Source organism: Nymphaea colorata, chromosome 12, assembly GCF_008831285.2.
Source record: "Nymphaea colorata isolate Beijing-Zhang1983 chromosome 12, ASM883128v2, whole genome shotgun sequence".
NCBI lineage: Eukaryota > Viridiplantae > Streptophyta > Magnoliopsida > Nymphaeales > Nymphaeaceae > Nymphaea > Nymphaea colorata.
The window spans coordinates 11,528,899-11,555,352 of NC_045149.1; the positions used below are offsets into that span (position 1 = coordinate 11,528,899).

At 37.0% G+C, this 26,454-nt stretch overlaps 1 protein-coding gene across 2 annotated transcripts in view; it reads left to right on the forward strand.

The window, feature by feature from the left end:
- LOC116266483 (K(+) efflux antiporter 1, chloroplastic-like) overlaps positions 1-24,995 on the forward strand; it is a 54,223-nt gene extending 29,228 nt beyond the window's left edge. For both annotated transcript variants that reach the window (XM_031647739.1, XM_031647740.1), the window contains exons 13-21: positions 1,798-2,007; positions 2,223-2,372; positions 3,235-3,288; positions 3,404-3,462; positions 12,657-12,723; positions 12,803-12,979; positions 13,910-13,966; positions 16,482-16,556; positions 24,461-24,995. In XM_031647739.1, coding sequence (XP_031503599.1) covers positions 1,798-2,007; positions 2,223-2,372; positions 3,235-3,288; positions 3,404-3,462; positions 12,657-12,723; positions 12,803-12,979; positions 13,910-13,966; positions 16,482-16,556; positions 24,461-24,580 — 969 coding nt within the window. In that variant the 3' untranslated portion in view covers positions 24,581-24,995. The remainder of the gene's footprint in view (positions 1-1,797; positions 2,008-2,222; positions 2,373-3,234; positions 3,289-3,403; positions 3,463-12,656; positions 12,724-12,802; positions 12,980-13,909; positions 13,967-16,481; positions 16,557-24,460) is intronic.
- Positions 24,996-26,454: the final 1,459 nt, after the last annotated feature.

The following is a 26,454-nucleotide window of genomic DNA, read 5'->3' on the forward strand; positions in this document are numbered from 1 at the left end:
AAAAAAACTCATATAATACATGAAAAAACAGTCAGTCGTATAAAACGTGAAAAAAACATGTCTTTTCTAAAAAAGGCCAAAAAATAAATAACGTGTATTATACACATTTTTTTCGTATTTTTATGATTTTTTATTTTTTATAATTTTAGGATTTATTTAATGTTTTAAATTTTTTAAAAATTTGCCGAGATTTCTTGACATATTCTCGAGATATACAATTTTGCCGTATTACCATATAATACCCGTACATGATGTGTGATAATGGTTGAAAGTTAGAGGGACCCTTTTTTGCTGCTACCGCTGCAGGTTTGCAGCTAAGGTTGGGCATTGGGTTGGGCTGCCACCGGGTACCTGCTACTCGGCCTGACTGGGGCCTGGGCCCGGGTTCGGGAAAAAGGGACCTGGGCCAGCCCGGGTGGGCCCGATTCAAGCCTGATAATTGGCTTTAAATTTTTTTTTATTAATTTTTATATATAATTATAATATTTTTATTACAATTAATTATTTTATATTTTTTAAATTTTATCGAGCTGGGCCTGGGTCTGGTTTTTGGATGTCGGGTCGGCTCGGGCCCGACTCGTTATCGGGCAGGGCCGGCTCGATGCCCAGGCTTACTTGCAGCAGCCTCTTACCTCTAAGAAACCCTACTAGGTTTCTTTGTTTGATGGATCCAATGATATAACCAGCTACCCTCTTCTACTAGCTGCCACTACATTCCCTTTGGAAAACTGGCACAGGTATTCACTTCCTCTCTATTTCTTGTCTCTCAGACTCTCTCACAAGCATTGTTGGATGTATCTTTCTCCTCCTCACGTCTTTTCCTTCTCCCTCCTTCTTCTTCTCCTTCCTCCTTGTTCTTCCTCTTCCTGTTCTTCTGCCTCCTTCTTCTCCCTTGGGTTCTCTTTCCTTTCTTTTTTTTTTTGTTCAGCGCACCTGATGCCCCGTTTTGCATCCATTCTATCGGGTGCGAACTCCACACAAGTGTGTGATGTGTGATTCAGGTCTGGATCCCAATCCGTATCCGGCAACAAAATTTCTATTGTTTTCCCTTTAAAACACATTTAATTGAATTGATTTCAATGTGTGACCTTTAGGCTTTAACTCGCAGCCTCGTCCTGGCACTGTCACAAATTTTCCTGTACAATAATTGGACTAAAATTCATTTTCTTTTTTGCACAAATAAAGTGCCCAAAACGGCCACTCGTTGAGATTTAATTTCATCTCCCATTTTGGATCCTGAACTTTCTACTTCAATTATAACCCTTCTCGCATCATAGTAGATATTTTTTTCCACCTAGATTAGATTGTCATTGGGTGTTGGTAGGATTTATACTCTTTTATGATTTCACCTCCAGGGAATAAAGTTCTTTTTTTATGCCCAAGACCAAAAACACTGTTGTATTTCACTAATACAGTTAAAGTTTTAAGTGTCCCTTAGGGAAAATGCTAGGCATTATAGTGTTTAGATGAATCAATGCAGTTGTATCCAACGGAAAATCCACAAAGTGTGGGGGGGTGGGTGGTGGCATGGGCTTAAGAGCCCTAGAAAGACATAATAAATTACAAAATGACATTACATATATACAGGGCATAATGCTAGACATTATTTTGTATCTGATTGTTTAGATCCAATCAAGTCTTATTGCCTTCCGTCAAGTTGTACATTGTTCTAGGTCATGGAACAACTTCTTCTTTAGAAGCCAAAACTGATATTTAGATCTTTTAATATTTTTTTGTTTGCTAATTTAATTACTTGAAAAATATGCAGTTTATCTTTCCTGCCTATAATTTTTTCAGGTTGGCATGTCTATTGATCCAAAACTTCTCATATCAAACTTCCCAGTGATCACTGGGATTCTCGCTCTCTTAATTTTTGGTAAAACTATATTGGTAGCGTTAGTGGGGAGAGCTTTTGGGATATCAACGATAGCCGCATTAAGAGTTGGCCTCCTTCTTGCACCCGGTGGGGAATTTGCATTTGTAGCATTTGGTGAGGCTGTTAATCAGGTATGCTTATGATTTAACTTGTAGTTCACTAGCTCTAATTTTTTCCCTGGGACTATAATATGGATACCCGTAAATATTTACTTGTGTCACATATATTATTCTGTGTTGTATTATTGGAGTTTAAACTGAGAAAGGGAACAGGACACACTAAACTTTTTTATTGGAAGTCATGAACGAAACTTAATCTTCTCATGGATTTTACTTTTCCATTGCAGGGAATAATGCCTTCTCAACTTTCATCTTTGTTATTTCTGGTGGTTGGGATTTCAATGGCATTGACACCATGGTTGGCTGCTGGAGGGCAATTGATAGCTTCTAGGTTTGAGCAGCATGACGTCCGGAGCTTGCTGCCTGTAGAAAGTGAGGTAAGTGCTCTTTTGCTGTAGCTCTGTTCTATTGAAGCAAACTAGTCCAGGACCTGTTGTCTGCTATCAGGTGAGCTAATGAACAGACTGGTAGAAAATAATAATTTTGCTTGACTTCCACAAAGTGGAATATCACTGTTTTTTTGCCTCCTGAATATTATGTTGAAGTTGATGACATTTTATTCATATTGTCATGCGTGGTTGGTCTGAGCATCTGCAGTCTTCTGTTAATGGAAAACAACATTATTAAGCTTGTTGATTTTATTGTGTCTTATATAATCTTGATCGGTGTGGTACATTCCTTGTGGTCTTAACTTTTGTTTGTTTGTTGTTCCCCAATTTTGAAGCTTTCCCAAAGTGGAGGTGTGTGCCTGGCTATTCATTTTCATGGTTATTTGCATTTAAAGTTGGAACTTTTCCTATAAATCTCCTAAGCTTGTGCACCCAACGTGTAGTTTTTGCCTGTGCCAATACCCAGGCAGTTGCTGCTACTAGCTTTTTGAACTTCATTTTGGTTCAATTTCAACAGTTCACCTCCTTCTTGACTCATTCTCTTCTATGATGCTAAGGCTTTCGCTATCATGATTGCTGTGAAGGCACCCCTTTTTCAGCTGTTGAGCAACATTGTAGCTTGATTGGGGGAAAACTCAAGAGAAAATATTGTGATTGTTGCCTGGAAATGTTTTTTTCTTTTTGTTGCAAGTATTTTCTGTCAAGTCTGCAAATTTCTTGATTATGCTCTTTCTTTTTTTAAGGATTGCAATCTTATATGTAGGTTACCCTTTATATTCTCTAACCACTTCTATAGATTTCCAGTTTTTCAGAATAGCTTATTGTGCTTAGGGGATTTGATTGTTTGCAGACTGATGATTTACAAGATCATATCATCATATGTGGCTTCGGACGAGTTGGTCAGGTGGTTCCATGTTCCACTTTTCTATGCACTATTTTTCTGTTCTTTGGTCCTTTTATTGTTGATTTTTTCCCATCGTCTGTATGATTGATAGTGCATCCCGTTTTTCCTGTTTTAGATCATTGCGCAGCTGCTGTCTGAGAGGTTGATTCCCTTTGTTGCACTTGATGTGAGAAGGTAAAGTTAAGATTCGTGTGCAGCATGGGTATTAGACTGTAGCATTAAGGTCTGGGCAACATCAAGTAAATGTTCATATTTTCATTCAGCTACACCATTCGGTTGAGATGTGTCAGCACAAAAGGTTTGGGGTTGAATGCCATAGTCACAATATTATTGCAGTAACTGATTATTTTTGAATTCAAGAGTATTATCAGTGAGAACAGTCTTGACGCAATATCAGAACTGATTCTTTATTTTAATGACAAAGTATTTAAGAAGACATGAAGCTTCAAATCTCTCTTTCATTTGGAACACCTACAACAACCTTGAAAAATCATGAAGAAGAAGAAGATAAGATTGACACTTGCACTGGCTAGGAAATAATCTTGGCCTTGATATAATGACATGAAAGAGATTAAAAACCTGACTACTTGATCGACTGTCACTAGCAGAAAGGGTGCTTCATTGGTGCTTGCCAAGTTGACAGGCTTCACATAAAATGGACGAGTGATTTGAGGAATAATTTGACAAAGTTTTGACAAGGATTGGTGACACAATAGAAGATGCTACTGCAATGGAGTGAAAGGTGACTCTGGAATAGAATAGGTGACCCTACTAGTTGTTTCAAATGGTACATGCCACCTTCTTTATGGCCTCCACCAATCCTCCTCCCCATCAATAAGTCTTGAAAAACACAACACATTATGTAAGGTGACTAACTGATCACAAGCTCTTGGAGAAGCAGAACATGATTAAGTTGTAGTGTAGGAGACACAAAAACATTTCCCAAACCTACAACTGGAGAAAGACTACCATCGGCCAAACCACATTATGAGGTTTTGAAGTAGACCTCAACTCATTAAATCTCTAAGCGCCTCTATGGAAATGTTTAGAAGCTCACAATCGATAGTGGACCTCCTACATCAATCTCGTGAAGCATTATCTTTGGAGCAAGCAATGTCCACCATTGCTCTAAATGCTCCAGGATTAGGAGTGCAATGAGATAATATCTCATCAATCTCTGCCTGACTGAGAGTAACAAAATCATTGTCAGATCCATATGAACTTCCTGCAATCGAAGTGGTGGTAACCTGAGCAACAGTTTTTGTGGGGAGTAGATTGTGTCGAAGGGGAACGGCCATGTTCATCCCAACACGTGTCTTTTAAATGTCTAGGCTTGCCACAAAAGGTGTACTTCAGCATTCCTCTACCTCCAATACCTTTGTCACATCTTCTTCCCTTATTGCACTTTGATTCAGCCATGAAATGTTCACACAATTTGCTAGAAATAACAGAATGCAGGATTGATGTGGCTTTCACTTCAAGGTGTACTGCTGAACACACATACAAATCTGATATGACAAGACAGAATATATATATATATATATATATATATATATACATGTGATATGCTCGAACCACTTTCAACCATAATACACTCACAACATCCAACTCAACAACATAAACAAGTTGACAAAAAATCAGGTCCGAAGCATCTGATTGTCCAGAGAATCAAAACACCAGCAACACAACTAATAACCCACTGTATGCAGAAATAAAAATCTCAAAACTATCACCATTAGTCAATGGAAACTTTTGACCACATGACCTCAACTTAAATCAGAACCTCTTAGTCATTGGCAGGAAATAAAGGTAAATCTGATCGCTTTAAACTAATCAACTGCATCTCGAGAAAATAGAGAAATACAATTGATTTATCTTGGATCCGCTCAGAAAATAAAGCTGCGTGTGTTCAATCACCACATGTACACGACTGTCCAAACCAGAATCATGACAGAACTGTTAAGTTTGTACATATGGTTCGGCTCACCCAGACCCGACCCATTTGATCCACACGCCCAACACATCAGTGCGGTGACATACTTGTAAATCTTATTGTTATTTTGTGTATTTTATGATGTACCTTAAATCGTGATTAGTATATAATGATAACAAGAGGCAGACGTCATTTCGTTGCTGCTCTCTTTCATCTCTCTCTTGCTTAGACGTGCAGCCCACTTTTCTCTTCCTCCTCTTGCATCTAACTTCATTCGGTGGTTTGGTATTAGATATCAAAATCTTACATGGTATCAGAGCAGGTTTTGCCATTGAGAATGTTCGATAAGAATCTCTAATTTCTGCCCTAATCTTTGTTTCTTTTCTGCCCTAATCCTCAAATCTCTATTTTCTACCGTAATCCCCAAATTTTTGCCCTAATCCTAATCCCCAAATTTCTGCCCTAATCTCCCTTAATCCTATCGTCTACCCTAATCTGCCCTAACCCTACCATCTGCCCTAATCCTACTGTCTGCCCTACCGTCAGCCACCTACCCCTAATCTCAAAATTTCTATTTTCTCCCTATTTTTTGATTATTGCATTTATGGATCTCCACTTCAATTCCAGCATCTTGTCGTCCAATTTCCTCTCCCAACTCATCTCACAAAAGCTAAATCATACCAATTATTTGACATGGAAACGTTAAATAGTCCCGTTCATCAAGAGTCAGCGTCTCTATGGACATCTCAATGGCACCACACCTGCGCCACGTGAATGGATTATGCAAGAGGTGAAGAATGCTGCAGGGTAAGTTCAAGAGACCATTGCAGAAATCAATCTTGAATATGAGATGTGGATGACTCATGATCAATCTCTCGTTGCTTATATCACCTCCACACTATCAGAAGAAGTTTTGGCGGGTGTTGATGGTAATCTTTCAACACTTGAGTTGTGGAATGTACTTGCTACCACGTATTCTCAAGTATCAGAAGCGAGATTTCTAAAATTCAAGAGGCAATTTCATGATATCAAGCGAGGCACACGTTCAGTCTTGGAATATATACATGAGATAAAAAATATCAGCGATGAGCTTGCCATTATAGGGCATCTAGTCAGTGACAGGGTACAACAGGCTTTGAGTGGATTGGGGCCAGACTTTGATGTTTTCTGCACTGCTCTAGAGGTATTGCCTGTTCTTCCCTCTTTTAAAGACTTGAAAGCAAAATTGATTCAGCATGAAGCGAATCGTGTACCGCGACATGAATTAGTTCATTCTGGTGGTCACAATGTATTGGTCACTGGGACCCATGCTTTAGAAGGAAGTCATCCAAGAGTTTGGAACTCACAGACAGGGATGGGGCGAGGTATCATTCCTACACCTAACACAAATGCACAGACAAATGTACCACGAAGGATACCTACTTGTTTTTATTGCAATAAAAGAGGTCATGTGAAGTCAGAATGTTGGCATAACCCACAAAACAAGAGAAAATAGGTTAGGCGTGACAATAAGGCAGCAGGGTCATCTGTTTCGAACACGACTGCGACATCGAACATTTTCCCTGATGTGCAGCAGATTCTAATGACAACGTTGTCTAAAGTCAATCTCAAGCAAAATAAGAAAGGGCAATGGTATGTGGATTCTGGTGCTGCAACTCATGTAACTAGTGACATAGGTAAGCTTTCTAGTGCTCTTCCTTATTTAGCTAAAGGCTCAGTCGTCACAAGAGATGGTTTCCATCACAAAATATCACATATTGGAAATGCACACTTATCCATGGTTCATTCCTCAATACCCTTAAAGAATGTTCTAATTGTTCCAAATGTTAAGAAAAATATCATTTCTGTGTCAAAGCTTATTGATGATACCCATTCCTCTGTTGAGTTTACTCCTTTTGTTTATGTTAAGGATGCTCGAACCAAAAAGACATTCACTGAGGGTGTTTGCAAAGGAGACATGTACGTCATTGAAGAAGCTCCAAAAGTGTCTAAGTCTTGTGTTTCAGTTCCTTTCCCAGTCATAGTGAAGTCAATATCACATAGTATGATATGCCATCTCTTTGGCACGATCGTTTAACACATTGTAGTTGGTCTTTCATTCAAAGTCTTGTTGTAGACGGACTATTACAGAAGTCCAGTGTAAGTCCTGTCAGTGAGTCTAGCATGTGCTCAAGTTGTCATATTTGTAAGAGCCATGCTCTTCCTTTTCAATCAATAAATATGCGAGCTTCGAAGTTATTTGACACCATTTATTCTGATGTGTGGGGGCCTGCTCCTATTTCTTCCTCTTCTGGGAGTAAATATTATGTTATTTTCATTGATTCTTATTCTCGTTACACTTGGATCCACTTCATGAAAAACAAATCAGAAGTTTTTCGCTTGTTCACCCAATTCCACGCCTTGTTCCAAAACAAATACTCTAGTAATATCGTGCATTTCCAATGTGATGGTGGTGGTGAGTTCATCTCAAATGAATTTACTGAGTACTTACTAAATCATGGGATCACTAGACATATTTTCTGTCCACACTCACCACAACAAAATGGTATTGCTGAAAGAAAACATAGGCACATAGTTGAAAGTGCTCTTAGTATGATGCATAACACTGATGTGCCCACAACTTTATGGACTGAAGCCTTACATGCTGCTGTTCATGTAATTAATCGATTGTCACTATCCATGCTTGAAGAAAAATCTCCATTCTTTATTTTACATGAAGAACAACCAAATTATGATGAGCTACGTGTTTTTGGATGCATCTGTTATGTTCATGTTGATGTTTCTTTGAAAAATAAGTTTCAAGATCGAGCTGTCATGTGTAGATTTGTAGGTTATGCAGAAAATTATAAAGGCTATCGCTGCTACAATCCAAAAACTAGACGTGTGCATATTTCACGACATGTTTTTGATCAGCTCAGGTTGAAGGATTTGAAGGAGCCACATGCAACACTTAATGTTAGAAATGATGTATATGACTCATGGCTAAATGCTGAAATATTAGACCAAAGAGCTGATACACACCACGCGCAAAGTGACAGAACTATTGATGAGCTCGAGACAGCCACAAACACTCATATGGACAACATACCTTCATCTACTCAGACCAACAACATAAGCATGACTTCACCTAATCGGTTTTCAGGAGTGGTGTATAATCGACGATCAGTTCCAGCTGATCCAGAAACTGCCACTACTTGTCTACGTAGATCAGAACATGTGCGACACCCTATTGATAGAAGGGTAAGTTATGGTGATTTCTCTTTGGATTTTTAACTCCTCATGACAAAATTAAACAAAAAGGTGGAGCCAAAATGCTATGAGCAAGCGTGCAAAAGCAAACATTGGATTGAAGCCATGAATGAAGAAATGACTGCCTTAAATGAATGTCAAACATGAGAGATTGTTCCTCGTCCAGATGGTAAGAATGTAGTGGGCTCAAAATGAGTTTACAAACTCAAGTATAAACCTGATGGAAGCATTGATGGATATAAGGCTCGACTCGTGGCTAGAGGCTTCACTGAGCAGTACTGGGAAGATTATGATGAGACTTTCAGTCAAATCATCAAGATGAGAACGATCCAGGTTATCATCTCTCTTGCCGTCTTATATGGTTGGAATTTATATCAGTTGGATGTTAAAAATGCTGTTCTTCATGGCTTTCTAAAGGAAAAAGTTTATATGGAACAACCTCCTGGATATGTTTCCAATGATTCAACCAAATGGGTGTGCAAATTACAAAATCACTGTATGGGCTTAAGCAAACATCTCGTTCATGGTTCGATAGATTTTCCCTCTATATACAACAGGCTGATTTCCTCAGAAGTTCACTTGATCATTCCTTATTCATCTATCATTCAGGTGAAGTTACCACTTGGCTACTTATATATATCGATGACATAGTTCTTACTGGAAACTCTTCATGTCATATATCTCATGTTAAGAAGGTATTGCAAGAAGAATTCAAGATGAAGGATCTCGGCGGACTACGATATTTCTTGGATGTTGAGCTTGATATAAAAGGTGGCACATTAACTCTTACACAACATGAATACACTCTTGATATTTTGGATAGGGCAGGTATGACAAGTTGCAAGCCCATAAATACACCTAGTGTTCTCAACACAAAATTAAATGCATCTGATGGGACTGATGCCTACCCAAATCCTAGTTTCTATCGGAGTATAGTTGGCATGTTGTAATATCTCACTTTTACACACCCAGACATAGTATATGCTGTGAATCAAGTCTCTCAGTTTATGCATGCACCCACAGAAGGGCATATGGATGCTACCAAACGTATTTTGCGTTATCGTAAGGCTACTCTTGGGAATTGACTCATCTACACAAGACAGTCAACTGTTTTGCATGGCTAGAACATTTCCACTTATACTGATGCAGATTGGGCAGGTGATCCAGACGATAGACGATAAGTTTCCGGTTATTGTCTCTTCCTTGATTCCAACCTTATTTGTTGGAGTAGCAGGAAACAACGTGCAATTGCCAGATCTAGCACTGAGACAGAATATAGGGCAATGGCTGTATGCACAACTGAAGCTTCATGGTTACGTCATCTGCTTGGGGAACTTTCTCTTTCCATTGCTTAGTCATCTCTATTTTGTGACAACCAAAGCGCGATCAAGATTGCCTTTAATCTTGTTCTATATAATCGCACTAAGCATATAGAGATTGATCAACACTTCTTTCGTCATAAGGTTGCGGAAGACGAGATTGTTCCCACTTATATATCCACGTCCGAACAAGTGGCTGATCTTTTTACCAAGGGATTCACAGGGCACCATTTCAGGGAATTGAAGAACAAGTTGCGCATGATCAAACTCCATGCACAACTTGAGGGGGACTGTTAAGTTTGTACATATGGATCGGGTCACCCAGGCCCGATCCATTTGATCCACACGCCCAACACATCATGGGCTGTGGCATACTTGTAAATCTTATTGTTATTTTGTGTATTTTATGATGTACCTTAAATCGTGATTAGTATATAATGATAACAAGAGGCAGACGTCATTTCGTTGCTGCTCTCTTTCATCTCTCTCTTGCTCAAACTTGCAGCCCACTTCTCTCTTCCTCCTCTTGCATCTAACTTCATTCGGTGGTTTGGTATTAGATATCAAAATCTTACAAGAACACCATTAAAAGGCTGCGATACATCAATAGCAGCCAATAAAAGAGCAGATAATGCTCCAGAAAATTTAAAACATCGACATGATGTCAGACCATGGGTAGTCTGATCACACGTCTTTTGTACCCTATCATGCTGAAAAATAGACCTCCACCACAGTAAAGCATATTGGATTTTAACTATAAGTAGGAATGGCACACCTTTTGGTTTGTCAGCTCATTACATGATGATGTAATTGCTGGAAGATGGCCTTCAACTGCTTCAACATGACTTTCACTGCTGATCAAACGGCATTCACGTCCAAAGTGTGACTGATCTACCTACATCTGTACCATGATCGGCTAGTTTGTTGCTTACTCCTAAGCGATCATGAGAAAAGGCCACTGCTGCTTTATTTCTGCAGCAGGGACCAAATCTCATATCTCCACGTCCTTATGGTGCACCAAGTGAATGGGATTTGAAGCTAAATAACATGAACTCTTCAAAAGGTTGCCACACCCATGTCATGTCGGGTGTTGCTTCAGTGCTTCTCGGGTGCAGTTTGGGTCCAACAAGAAATAAATTGCTTTTTTTCCATTGAATTGTTGATAAAATCATAGTTTATTAATCATTAGTTGCTACTCTTTCATTACTTGGGAAACAATTTTATATTATGTATATATGTATGTAGGTGCAACCTTTTTTCTGGGAAAATGCAGCACCTCCACTCACACCAGCACCCAAACCCGTGTGACATAGATTTGAAGTGATGACAAGCTAGTTAGGGCACCATTTGAGAATTTCAGTCCATGCTGGAGAAGGTCTTAGAATTGGTTTGGCTCTGATACCTTGTACAAACCGATTGAGAAGGGAATCTAAAATCACTTTTTTATTACCTTGAGTCTCTATTTAAATAGAGATTAGTAAGAAATTACAAGGAAGTCGTCCTTATTATAGCATGTTCATTAAATATTAAAATTCTAACAAATTGCAACTAACTTCCTAAAATAGTAAATATTTCTCTCAACATAAAACATAGGTTGGTTGATAAATGGCTCAGCGGATTGGCTGGGTTGAAGAAAATTATTAGTCTTTCCTTTGTATCCTATCCTCCTGATACTATTTGGCAGGTTTCTTCACCAACAGACTATGTTCACTCTTTTTTTTTTTTCTTTTTTCTTGGCAAACATTCTGTTACAGCACCATAATTTTGAGGAAGGGTGCTAATGTGCGCATATGTGTATGTGTGTGTATATATATCTTGTATGTCTATATAAATATGTATACACACACACACATTGAATTCTTGTATTTTATTGTCTTGTGTAATTTTATTTATTTTTTATTTTCTATATTGCTGTTAGGTCAACCTTAGAGTTTAGACATTGATGATGACTGCACTGGTTGTTGGGCTAGCTCCAATGGCTGGTGATCCAGTTAGCTGAATCTCTTCCCCTTGTATATAAATTAGGGATGACTCCTCTTGTAAATGTGTGCTTGTTCAAAGCATTATTAATATAATTCTGTTAATTTTTATTTCTGTTTTATTGCAGTTGCACTTTTGTGTGATAAGCCTTAATACTTGAGCGCTCTAAGCCTTGTATTCTGGATTATATATTTATGTTTCTGAATACATTTTACAGTTCCATGATCTGGAAGTGTATTGAGCGAATTGTTGTTTAGGTTTGTCAAATGTCTGTAAATACGTACATGCATGTGGATCATTTTGATGTCTGAAAAGGTTGTGTTCCATCAGAGGTGTATTACTAATACCAGGCAAGTGTTAGCAGAGTACTGAAGGCTGTAGTTCCTTCTTAACGTAATTGCTTTTGAATCCTCTACATAGATCTAGTTAAAAACGTTGTGCTTAAAGGCCAAGTCGATCACATAAGCAAGATTATTGAGTTGTGAGAATCGGTGAATTAGACTGAAATGCATAGAACAATAAGGATTATAGAAAACGACAACCGGAACATGGACAATTTTGCAGGTATCTAAAATGGCAAAGTTGCTTTTTGTTAGTTCCATATGATGGTAGTGCTAATCATGCTGTTTAATCTTTGTTTTGGCTTAATGGGACCTGAGTGGTTCGGCTCCTACCCTATTCTTGGACTTGCTTTTTTTGATCTACTTGTCCTTTACCACTTTCAATCCTTGGGGATGGAAAAACTATTTATGAGTTAGTTTCACATGATAATATCCAGATTTTGGTTGCTAGTTAGTTTCACATGATAATATCCCGATTGTAGTTGCTTTCTGTTATAGTGGCATCTTCTGGTATAAAATGTAACTTTCATTTGGTATTTGTTGCAGTGACCGGGTTGCGGTTGGTCGTTCACTTGATCTTCCTGTATACTTTGGTGATGCTGGAAGCCGAGAGGTGTGGGCAACTAGAGAATGTTGACAGGGTTTTCACTTTTTAATAATTTTGTGATATTCCTTTGTGTGTACATAACTAGGTCCTTCTCAAAGTTGGAGCTGAGAGGGCATGTGCGGCTGCCATTACTTTAGATACTCCTGGTGCAAATTATCGGACAGTATGGGCCTTGAGCAAATATTTTCCGAATGTGAAAACATTTGTTCGTGCTCATGATGTAGATCATGGCCTTAACTTGGAGAAAGCGGGAGCAACTGCGGTAATTCCTTTAGTAACATTTTGAAAAGTATGCTTGGAGGGGTCCGAAATTATATCGACATATGGTTATTTTCAACGTTGTATATGGTGGTTTCCAACTTGTACTGGAAACCTAGTCAATATGCTGTATGAACCAATATGCATAGGATTGTGTCGGCCTGTTTTAGGTATTGTTTAAATGAAAAAGGAATAATTAGTTTTTTCTGTGATGGTGTGATTTTGTTGAAATAATTGCTGATACAGAGCTGAATGAGCTCCATGGGTGGACATTTGAAAGGGCCTGTTACAGCCACTGTCTCATTTTGGACAGTATGATCCATGGCTGATAGCCTGCTACAATTAACTGATATTTACAACACTTGTATTTTGTTGTTCAATTTAGAAAGTACTTGCAAACTCTCTGTGTGTGTGTGTGTGTGTGTGTATATATATTATATTATTATATATATGTATATATATATGTATATTTAATATTTAATATGTTTGCATTTCCCAGTTTACTTGATCTTGGGATAGTACCAATGAATGTCAGACACTTATTCTTTCAGAGTAGCAAAATTAGGTTGTGGTTTGAGTTATTCGTTGGATTCCGAGCACCACCATGGTCAATCACTGGTTCAAGTGCTTGGAAAAGTTAAAGCAAATCACAGACTTTTTTCATATGAGAAATATATAGCTGGCTTTAGATAGTCCACCAATTGCTCTATTTGCACCATCATGCCCTCTTTTCTATCCTTTCTGTTGGGTCTGAGACCTTGTTGGAGTGCAATTAACTGTTCGATTGTTTTCGAGATTCTGAGTTGGAAACTGATCGTTGATTGGCTTTATTACTTTCATAATTGTTGTTATTTTTTTGGCTTATGTACGGTATGTTTTTTTCATCTATCTTAGTAAATGTGTCCTAATTTGTCATTGTACTTTCAATTTTTAGGTGGTGCCAGAGACATTGGAGCCAAGTCTGCAGTTAGCAGCTGCCGTGCTTGCACAGGTAATGGCTTGAGTTGGCAGAACTCAAATTGACATGTTTTAGATACATGTGAAAAGCTTTCTTTCATATGGTAGTTATACATGGCATGAATGAAATTATCATATTCCCTCAATTGGATGCAAAATCAAAGCCAAAAAGAGGTTACATGGAGATGTCAAAGAAAAATTCGTATATTTGCATCGAGCTTTCGAGGAGTTCATTCAACGCTTACTCGAACCGTGCTCTTCTATCTGTGATTCTGGCCTTGTTAGTATGAATCTCTTGATGGAGTCCAGAAATACTACTGGTAATTTTGTAATTATACAGTGCTGTAATATATATATATATATATATATATATATATATATATATATATATATATATATATATAATTTCCTGTGTCATATAAATTACCATAACACTTACATCTTCATTAGTGGTCAATGTAATTTATGAAGACTTGTTATCTTTTATTGGTATGGTTCACACATCTGTTGATATGGACAAGTTAGACTGTTTCCAAACTGTCACTTTGCTGTTTGGATGTTCTGACTGCAATATTTATTTTATTCAGAGACCATTGGTTTCAACTAACACGGCATTGAGGAGGCCTTAATTTTATTAAGTTTTCTGACACCTACTTGAATGAGTGGTTTTTGTGAAAACTAGGTTGCCTGTCCACCATGGGCATCTTTGTTGTTGAAGGAAAATTCTAATGCACATCTAATTCCATACTCTCCAAGAAGAGCCGTTGTTCATTGGCACAAACATTGCAATGTTATTGTGAAAATAAAGAAACCATTTCTACTGCAAAAGCGTCATGGTACTTTCAAACTATTCCAAAAAATAAATATTGTGATATCACGGTGCTGTCCTCCTGTTCTTAATTTTTTTTTGTATGCACTTTAAGGGTATGTTTTCCCTATTTCATTTCTCTTAGAATTTTAACATTTTTTTTGGGAATCGGTACTCATAATTTGGTAAAAAAATGAGTAAAGAACACATAATCTCATTCTTTTCCTATTATTCTTTATATACATTATACGTATGTTATTTTTTGAATTTCCAAGACTTTTTTGAAAATTCTCTGGGAAAAGAAAATTAAGAGAACTTTTGAAAAAAAAAACCTCATGAGTAAAATCCCAAGAATGGTATTCATGGCTCTTATGTTGTTGAATCATGAATGTCATGGTGTTCATATCTGACATCCTTAACCAAACGTAGAACTGCTTTGTGTTTAAAACATGACCGAATTTCATTTTGCTTAATGGTTGATTTTCATGGTTACCTCCATAATGCATATGTGGAGCAGATCTCTCTCTCTCTCTCTCTTTCTCTGTGTGTCATATGTTCAATCACAAACAGAGACATAAACTTAACAATTAACATCTTATCCTGCTTTTGCATTTAGATGATTTCATGGAGTCATCATTTGGTTATTCTTTTTGCATTCTTTTGGTCGTCTTTTGGTTATTCTTTCTGCAGTTTATACACAGCCATATACGCTGGGAGGTTGAGGCTGATTTATGTACTATCTCCATTCTTTAGGATTGGCTGTGCACATAGATTATATTTATTTTTCTTGTCTCTGATCATTGTATCATATTCTATGTTGTCAAGGCGCTTGAGCGCTGCCTGGCACTATGCAGCGCCTAGCGCTTGGGCGTGCCTAGGCAAAAATGGCAGCTGATTTTTTTTATTAATTTTTTTAGGTACGTTAACTATTACATAATAAAATTATATACTTACTGACTGAACTGTAAGCTTCTATTGCAGGTGTGCCTGCCTATCACCACTAACGCTGACTTGTGTAGTACAAACAAGCAAAACATGAAAAACTATTCTGTTATGTTCTCATTGAATGATTACACTTTGTAAGTAAAGCCAAAAAGTAAAACATGAAAAACTGTTATGTTCTTGTTTACATGTCAGATTAACAGGACATTTCCAGCTTGTTTACATACTGGAAAACTGTTCTGTTCTGTTCTAGCCAATGTCTTAGTTTGATGCACAAATGAAGACATGTTATTCTTGTTTACATACTGGACACAATGTTTGCGTTTCTTAGGATCCTAACAGAATCCAGTGCCAGACACATACCTAAAACATTCTAATTCTAAAACGACAGTTTCTCTAGATAAAGTATTGCAATAGAAAAGCTAAATATGAATTCTGTTGCAAATAACTGTATATCCTGTTATGAATTGAAATCCATTTTATGTATTACCTTATAGACTGTTTCATTTGAGTCACTTCAAACAAAAATTGTATCAAATCAGTACATATAATGTACGTTACAACAGATTGTATATATAACATATAATATAAATTATTAAAAATCATTACATACCTTCCCATGGACTCATTCAACGGGTGTGAACTGTTGCCTAGTCCACGCCCATGCATGGCTTAGGTGACACCTTGACAACATAGGTCCTATTACTTCTGAAGTGCTTACCTTCTTGCTAGGCTGCTAACATTGTTGGGTTGTGTTTATCATGTTCATAATTACTGAATTATCACACTCTTCTTGCAGGCAAAGCTTCCAATGTCGGAAATCGCTGCAACTATTAATGAATTTAGGTCCCGCCATCTTTCTGAGCTTGCAGAGGTAAGGCCGCATTTTAGCTTTTGTCTTGGGGTCATATCTATAATTTTTTCCAAGAAAATTAGATTTTGTGCTGTGCATTTTGTTAAAATGTTTGAATAGGCACCTCTTGAGTTACATAAAACTTAGCACATAACGTGTTCCTCGTGCATGCATCTTTTCAAGTGCATGGTTATCGGTTATTTCATTTTTGCTTCACTTCTGAAAATGTCAACTGAAATGAATGAATTAACCCCTTTGACAACGTTGTATTTATATTTCATGATGTTAACTTGCCTGCATCATTTCAATTTGTAATCGTATCTTCTAGTGTAAGAAGAGCTCATTCGTTGTGTTATACAGCACACATTCTCTTGGCTTATAGCATGAACTGCTAGTTTTCCAAAACGATGTCCAAATAAACTTATGTTTAAAAACATAATGGCATGCAACTTATTCCTTGTGATAGCTTCTTTTGCATCTTATGCACTAGAGTGCTATTTTTTCAAAAATAGTATGTTTTTCGGTACAAAAGTAATTTAATGGTATTAGTTATGTCCCACATTAGAGTTCTATTACAGGAGGGGTCTACAAGGATGTGTGAGATCAAACTGTATGATGACATCTGCAGCCTTAGATTACTAGAAAGAGGGGTAAAAAAGAAGTTGCCAAAAAATTGGAGACCACACTTTAGGCATGCCCTAATTTCATTTTTGCTGTACCACATGACACTGAATTAGTAGTCCATAAAACAAAAATAGATGACAATCCTGTCACTATATGCACACAGAGGTATAATTTGTAAAGAAGACATGTATATATGTTCTTGGCTCTGGATCTGATTCAAACTTTTTGCTATAAGTGTGTTATAAGACCCTGCATGTGTACAAGGTTATACCTGTTATTTTATAATTTACTACTGTACTTTTTGGTCCTTTAGATTATATCTCTAAGTTTTAATAAGATTACACATTCCTAGACCACGAAGGATGCCTTGTATACTGTTGGAAGAACAAGACAACTTGGTTTACATATATTCTTAAGTTTTAATACCCATTGTATTTCTTAAGAAGAAATTTCACCTGCTTAGGAGGGATCTATGTTCATCGTGGTATGTTTGAACAAAATGAGAATGATTTTGGACCAGCTTCATATTTCCTTTTTGAAACCATCAATATCTTCAATTAGATGGGGCAGGTGAGTGTTCTTCTGGTGATTTTATTAGCTTCCTCCAAAATAATGAAATAGGAAAAAAAGATGTCTTGGTCAAATGCGTCCTAATAGAATGAGATTGCTGAAAGAAAACATCATCATTGTTACACCTGATTGACAGAGAGAGAAAAGTATTATTTATTAACCCTAATCTACCTTAAGCAGAGATTAAGGGGGCCACAAACGTAATTACATAAGAAGCCTGATCAAACAATATAAAGAATAAAGGAAAGTTCTGAACTTTTCTAAAATTGTTAATAACCATCTATTCTAACTTTATTTTTCTTTCAACACTTGCCCTGAAGCTGGAGCATATATATGTCAAGCTCAACTTGTTACAATATTTAGAAGATCCATACATTAAAAGGCTCGGTGAGCACATTAACAACTTGTTCTTCAGTAGAAACATGAGCTGTAGATATTGTTCCAGCTTGAACCATGTTCCAATTATAGTAACGATCGACTTCAATGTGCTCTATACTTTCATGGAACACAGGGTTATTGGCCTATATAAATGGCTGCCTTGTTGTCGTATATCGTTTTCATAGGAAAAGAAACTGACATGCCTGGACAGGTTCACATAGTTTTAACCCACTTCATCTCTCCAGCAGTATGTGTCTTGGCCCTATACTCTGATTTCACACTTGATCTAGCTGTACCCCCATATTTCTTGCTCCTCCAAGTGATCAAGTTATCATCAACAAACATACAAAACCTAGGGTAGATTTCCTGTTCTCAACTCATCTTGCATACTCAACACGGTTATAACATTATAAGCAACCGTATCAAGTGCATCACTTTCTCAAACAAGAGTCGTGTCCTTGGAGATGATTGGAGATATCTGAGGACAATCAAGGTTGTTTCCTGATGAACCATTCTTGGTTTATCGATGAATTGACTTAGTTTTTCCCACAACTAGAGATATAACTGGATGAGTCAGAGCCACATATAACATTTGCCAACTAGTGACCATACAATATGCTGTTAACTGGTTCAGGTTCCTCCTCATACAGGTGGAGTCATGGATTCATAGGAATACTGACAGGTTTGGCACCAAGCATCCCTGTCTGCTTAAGAAGATCGGGGACACACTTCCTTTGGGAAAGAATAATACCTTCATTACTCTTTGGTACCTCTATCTTACGAAAATATCTGAGAGGACCAAGGTCCTTTGTGAACGAATGCATAATGAATGAACACTACAGCTGTGGGCTTTGTTGCTAGGATTCATGTTCCAGTTCAGTTTTTTCTCTCATGTCTTCTCTTCATTGAGATTGAAACATCTTGGTTGCATCTAAGTCTAGCACTTGGCTCATGCATCAATTGTGGAATTTGGTTAAAACAAACAATGTTCGGATGGGTGAAGTTTAGATGTTGAAGGATCACGACTAAGTTTATGCTCCACTAGTTGAGCCCTGTCTTTAGTTTAAGATGTTAAGAGTATTTGTATATGGCTATTTGAATTTCCTATAATGATCATGTCATCATTGGTGTATATGAACAGAAAACTACTAACATCTATATCCTTGAAATTCAAAAGTGAATGGTCAAGGGAGCATCAGCAAAAACCATAACTTTGAATTCTCAAAGAAGAATGCTCAAAGGATTTTCAAAGAATGAAAATCCTTGCTTCAACCCATAAAGCGACTATGATGGAAAAAAAAAACCATTAGGTGACACATGGGGTTTACAATCTCCTTGAATATATCAAGGGTTATTCCATATATACTTCTTCCTTCAAGTCTCCATGTAAGAACACATTTTTCTCATTTAACTAGTTCTGCTATCCATAATCAACAGTCAAAGGGATAGAATGTGAATGTTTCCCAGCTGACCATAAAGCTGATTTTTGTCATAATCTTGGTCGTGATCCCATCTAAATAACTCAAAAATTTCAAAAAAGTCGCCACACTTGAGTCAATACTGTTCAGGTCTGGTTTGGTCATGGATAGTTTGCTTTACTTTTTGTTTTTTGGTGGTTCAGATGATCAACATCAATGAAGTGAAGACATTGTAGCACAAAAGATTTAAGATAAAGGATCTTGATGTACTCCATTATTTTCTTGGAGTTGAGGTTGATAGGGTAGGTGATCAAATGATAGATAACCAACACAAATATCTACTTGATGTTTTGAGTGGAGCAGGTATGAAGGATTGCAAAACCCTAGCTACTCCTAGCATCCTAAATCACATGGTAGCAGTCCGGAGTGGTGAACTGTATGATGAACCCATTGAATATTGCAGTATACTGTATAGGTGGCATATTGCAATACTTGACTTTTACATGCCATAACATTGTGTATTCAGTTAATCAGGTGACTCAGTTCATGAATGAGTGGACTGCACATATGGAAGCAGTTATGTGTACCATAGAATATTTAAGAAAACATTTGGAGATGGACTGATCTATAAGCAAACATTGCTCGAAGGAGGAAAGCATGAACTTGTTGTTTTTACTGATGCAGATTGGATAGGAGATCCTGATGTGTAGTGTTTTCATAGGCACAAATTTGTGTCATAATCAATAAGAAGCAGAAAGCTGTGGCTGGATCTAGGGGCTGAATATAGGTCAACGGCTGCTGCCATCACTGGAACCACATGGGTTGATTGTTGTTGACTAAAGTTGGAGAGTGGATTTCAGGATGTATCTTATTGTGTGATAGCTAGAGTACTATAAACATCTTTCAATCATGTTCACCATAGTCATGCCGAACATATCATGATTGACCAAAATCTTGTGAGGCAATAGGTAGTTGAGAAGGAGATCGAGCATGAGTTTGTTCAAATAAAAGAGCGGGTGGTAAGGCCGGCAAGTTGTTCATAATACAAAACCATTTATAACTTGAGGGGGGGGTGAAAGGACGTGTATGCTTATGTTGTATTTGGAGAAAACTACACATGTTCTTTTACATTGTATTTTATATCCTCTGTGTGTATAGTGGCAGGCCAGTTATTTCGTGTATACATGTTACTTTGTCCATATAAAATAAGTGATTAGAATAAAATATTATTAGGGCACACCCTACATCTTTGAGATTGCTGTTTTTGCTGTTGAGGTATCCCCTTAGATCTTGTCTCCTCTTCTTCCTCATTGGTAAACAAATCTGGACACCATAGTCTTAACACTTTGAGAAGCTATATGAAAGATATCTGGGAAGAACTTTATTTTCAGCATCACCCATGCCAGGATATGGTAAATGCTATATGGTGGTAATGTGCATTTCCCAGATGCCATGCTTCAAAGCTCAGCATGCTGGGCAGCACTCTGTTGTTGCTATGGTTAATTGGAAATTTTGAGGGCTAACAGTGTGGTTGCAGCTATCTTAGCAAGGTCAAAGATTTATATTACCTTTAGGATGTGTTTGATTGCCTAGGATCTTAGATCTGAGGTTTGATATCCTGGGATCTAAGTTCCTATGATTTCAGATCAAGGTTATTAGCAAGGATCAAACTTTTTGTTTTGAAGCATAAAGAACTACGCTTGGGGATTACAGATTCATTGTGATTACACCAGGATACCAGGATCTTAGAACCGTGAACCAAGACCTCAAGATGTCCAACATGAATTTGATAATGCACCATGTGAGTGATCAGTTTCCTTTAACTAAATGGATGATATCTAAACATTTTAAACTGACAATCAAGCACCTCTATTTGCTACAAATTTCTGATTCAAGGAAAAAGAATGCCATAGCCACTTGTAGTGTCTGACTCAGAACAAAGCCAAGTAACTTCCATAACTCATTCTGAGCTTGGTTCCATTTATTCTGTGTATTCCATGAGAACTGAAAGTTCTTCAACCTTGGCTGTGTATAAAGATAAGGCTGAACATGATGACTCCCATCTAAAAGCATTCTTCACAGTTCCAGTCATATAGCTAGGATGTGCATTTACAAAAACATGCAAAGGAATAATATAATATATAATTTGCTGAATGATAGATCACATTTTATAGGCATTTTACAGTTCCGAATGTGAAATTACTTGTGAAATCAAGTCCATATAACAGAAAATTATATGCCATTTTTAAATCTTCAAGGTCTTAGACATGAAAATATATAGTTAATTATGTTAAAAATACATGCCAACAAAGATCAGAATTTTGGGTGTCACAATGATTGGAACTCTCACCATGTAATGCTTATTTGTTCAAATTTTGCTTGTAGCAAGGGATGCATATGTCTGGGTTTGGAGCTTTGCATGGATAAAATCACCAACTAAAGTATGCTGAGCCTAGAAGGGTTGCTTAACCTTTGGCCTTTACAGTCACCACATCAAAGAGCTTTAACCAGTGATCCCCAAGCCCATCTTGATACCCACATCTATTACAGTCTCAATCTCAGAACTACTCTTGGTCTTGCTTGCCGTTGGTGCTATTGGAGAAAAGAATGCTACCATCACTCTATCTTAGCCAAAAACTTACAGCAACCAAAGCTACACGAAGCTAGGTTTTTCAAACTTGTTGCTTCAAATGAATTAAATGATTTTAGTGACAGCCATCATCTTGTTTATTTTAATGTGAATAGCTACCTGCACTGAACTAAGCTAGAAGTGGTGCTGAAAGATTTTTAGAGAACTTACCAAGTTTCTATTCATGATATAGTTCATTGGGAAAAACAAGAAAACAGATCATAACTCGTGCATCATGTGAAGGAAAAAAGAGTTTCTTCCTGTCAGAGATTCTTCTGTTTCAAGCCATTGAATATGTAGGTTAAACCAGTCACAAAAAATGTATTATTTTCGAAAAAAATGCGAGAAAATGAAATGCCGTTTTAAACTAAAAAAAACACTGTTTTTTTGAAAAAAAAATTAAATTTTCTTATTTTTTTCACTTTTTTCTCATTTTTTTTATTTTTTTAATGCCAAACATTTTTTTTTCATTTTTCATTTTTTATTTGTTGTAAATATACTTATCTTTTGATGTTTGTGTTATTATTTTCTCACTTATTTTATTTTCCCCATTTTTTTCTGTATTTTTAAGCCCGTCGTATTATATTCGAAAAAAACCTCGCCGTTTAAAACTTCGAGACATTATTTGTGACTATGGGTTAAACTAAAGAAATGTGTAGTTAAAATGATTTGATTATAATACATAATTCTCTTTTTCCTCTCAAACCTTTGTTGATTTTAATAAAAGAAGAGCTCAGTATGCCAAGTGACAGACTAAAAGGTGATCCAAGTCTTCAGATCAAGTTGTTTCAGAATTTTCCTGGTATCACATGCCCTCTACCTGTTGCATCAGGATCTTCCACATACCCATTTTTCTTGTCGTTACTTTGGTAAATATCATATGGATAGATGGTAGTGGTAGTGGTTGCATCTTAGTGATTATTTAAATTGATTATAAATTATTTGACCAACTAATAATAAATTCCAGTAAATGCTGATATTAAAAAAAAAAAAAAACCATGGCTGTTTTGGTTATCCAAGGACCAAAACTTTGAACAAGTGGTGGTAATCACTGGTTTTATGCCTTGGAATTGTGGGGAAGGGACAGTGACGATGATGGCCATACCCTTTTTGGCTCCACTCTGTTAACAGTAATGGCTGACCCACCATGGTTCCTTCCCATCTTCTGGACTGGTGGGTGTTCTATGTTTCACCTCCTCACTTTTCCCTTTTCCAAGTTGCCAGTGTTCTCTTCTAGTTCTTGTTTTGGCTCACCCTACTTAAAGAGAAAGTGGCGTTTTTATGTGATGTGAGAGAGAGAGAGAGAGAGAGAGAGAGAGTTTAGTGCTGAAACCTCTGGACAACACAGAGATGCATGAACAGTTCTATCTCCCCCTTTCCCCTTTCTGAGTGACAGAGAGACAGAGTGTGTGTGAGAGGGCAGATTACAAGAGATGCATTAATCTTAGAACCACACATTTTACATCCAAAACCCCCATACAACAAGAAATCCGTGGTTTCTGGCCTGCATCTGCATCCACTACTAGTTGCAAAAACATGGATGAAATTTAATGTGATAATAGTGGATTTCAAGCAGGCTTCCTCAGATCTGATATCGAGGCAATGAAAAACAACCTTTGGATTTGACATCTTTACCAACTGGCATCTCAAGATTTTGCTTATTTTCTCTTCTAACTTGATGAATATGCTTAACAGGAATTCCATTTCTTGTAAGATTATTTGGATTGGGTCCAATATAGGTGAGTAATATGGCCAGTGTCTGTTGCTTTGCTCTTGAACCATCTGACAGATGTATATATGTTTTTGCATCTTTCTGTCAACGAAGACTTGGAAGTGCTTTTTGTGGGATACACTTTCAAGCTTTTTGTTTTGGCCATAATTTTATTATTTTGAAAATCATTGTCTTTCATCTTACATAAGCTTGCAGAATAAATGGGAAAATGTAAGCATCTGGAAGGCTCTGCAAATCATTTAGGAATTGTATGTGCCTTAGATGCATCATAAGTACTGTCGTTAACATGTCCAATTAATTCACAATGGTTATATGATTGATTATGGCTCTGTGATTAGTTACTTGGATTTATGTTTAAGTCACCCTGGGAATGATTTATGGATCGCAAGTTAGACTACATGGCTATTTTCATTGAGTGGATATGCACTTTTTAACTTTCTCATTTAATTCCATCAACTTGTGTTGATCTTTTGATATTTTGGTTGGTTATCCCCTTTATCATTGTGTTCATATACACATACACATATGTGCCTATGCTTCTCAATTAACATAATGGCTTCTTGGCATATTTCAGTTGTGTGAAGCAACTGGGAGTTCACTGGGTTATGGGTTCTCACGTATGGGGACTAAAGCTAAACCTCAATCTCTGGATAGTGATGATGATCGGGTCATTGAGGGAACCTTGGCAATTTGATTACAAATGCTGTTGGCAGATCTGCATCGAATTTGTACAGTTAGTTCATATAGAATGTACAAAATTCCTGGGCAGTGATCGTTTCTCTTCATTTTTGACACATTCAATCTCCATAATTCTAATAGTTCCTCCCATGATAGCAGAGTGGAAGTGAAGGAATAAAGAAAAGACAAAGAACGTTGGCTGCCGGTGGAATCAAAGAGGAACCTTTTTTCTTCATCCTCTTTGTTTCTCTTTTTCCGTCTCTCCGTTCCTACCCTTTAAGGGTTCATATTAAAGGAATGTATTGTATCACACGGATGTGATGAATGCTAAAATTTTCATGATTATCAGTTCTTTTATTGTGGGATCACAAATGCTTACAGATTTCAGACACATAGAAAAGCGTTCTTCAATGAGATTCAACTTTGAACTAGTCCATGTCCACGGTCCACGACACTCTACTTCTCTTTTTCTCTGCTAGTGGGAGAGATGCATTTAGCAGGAATAGTTGAGAATACAAATCCTTGATTTGGGTGGGGTAACTCTCTTAGTCGTCTGTTTTTCATACTGTTGCACGGACAAAATAAGCTGATGAACCAAAGTCGGGGGGATGTAGTCAACTTTCCTTCATACATGTGCCCCATTGTCGTTATATGATTTAGACTGTCATTTCATGTCAGATTCATTTAAATTGTATATCCAAAGTTTCAGACAGATTTATCTATTAAAGGTCCATGCGGTAGGTTTCTGCGTTGTTAGTGGTATTTGAATCAGATTTTGGATTTATCAATAATAATTGACTGCTTTATCGCTAGGCAATGCCACTTTTTTGTGTTTGTTATTTCAAATGATTAATATATGAAAAAACTATCGATATTTAATACCTAAGGGATTGTTCAATGTGATTATAAGAGACTGGCGTTTGTGCTGCATGTTCGGCCCCGAACATGAAAAAAAAATTTCTAAACCTAAATAATCGTACTTCTACCTAAATGCTGTTGAGCAGATTTCAAGGCATGTTTGGTGCTGTTACATAAATTCGCAAGGCATTTTCTCCCAAAGCATTTCCCGCTTCTGAAAGTAAATGATCCACTTGTTTTGCCCTCGTGGAGAAATCCATCGGTTATGTTCATACCTGCATTGGTGAAAGCGCAATAAGGAGTTTGAAGATTGTTAAAAATGCATTTTCCGCTTTTAAATTGAATGATCAACCTGCTCGACTTTGGTGGATAGGTTGACATGCATTAGTGAAGAAGTTGGCAAGTTGGTTCATCAAGTTACTACATAAAATGACAAAATTTCATGAAGTAGGAAAGCATAGGTTGCTGCAACTCATGTTAATGAAATGAACATAAAACAAAAGAGTCATTTGCAAGTCATGAGTGCACATTCATGTCTTGGTGCTTTTGTTAAAAAATCATGCACAATTTATATATTTCAGGTTCAAAAGGTGATTTTCAAGGTTTCATGGTTTAAAATCTGATAGGAAATATACCAGTTGACCAATTTGACTAACACAAAGATAAAGAGAAAATGTGTCAACTATGGAGCACCAAAAATTAGTCCAGCCATTGGTCATATAATTTAAATCATTATGGTACATTAAATCGGTTACCAATCATTTTATTTTCCTTACATGATTATTGAAAAATTATTACGTACATTAAATCTTCTTTCTAGGTTTTATTACATTGATAAATTTGTAAACTCTACCACAGTCACAATGATAATGTTCTCACACTTAAATATATTGAGGACAACAAATCTAAATTAAAAGCAAAATATTATTCCCATGAAATAGTCATACAAGCTTAGCTTCAAAAGCCATATCATTATCTTAGACTGATATAATATTTATAGAGGGAAAGAGACAAGTGATATAAAAGCTAGCT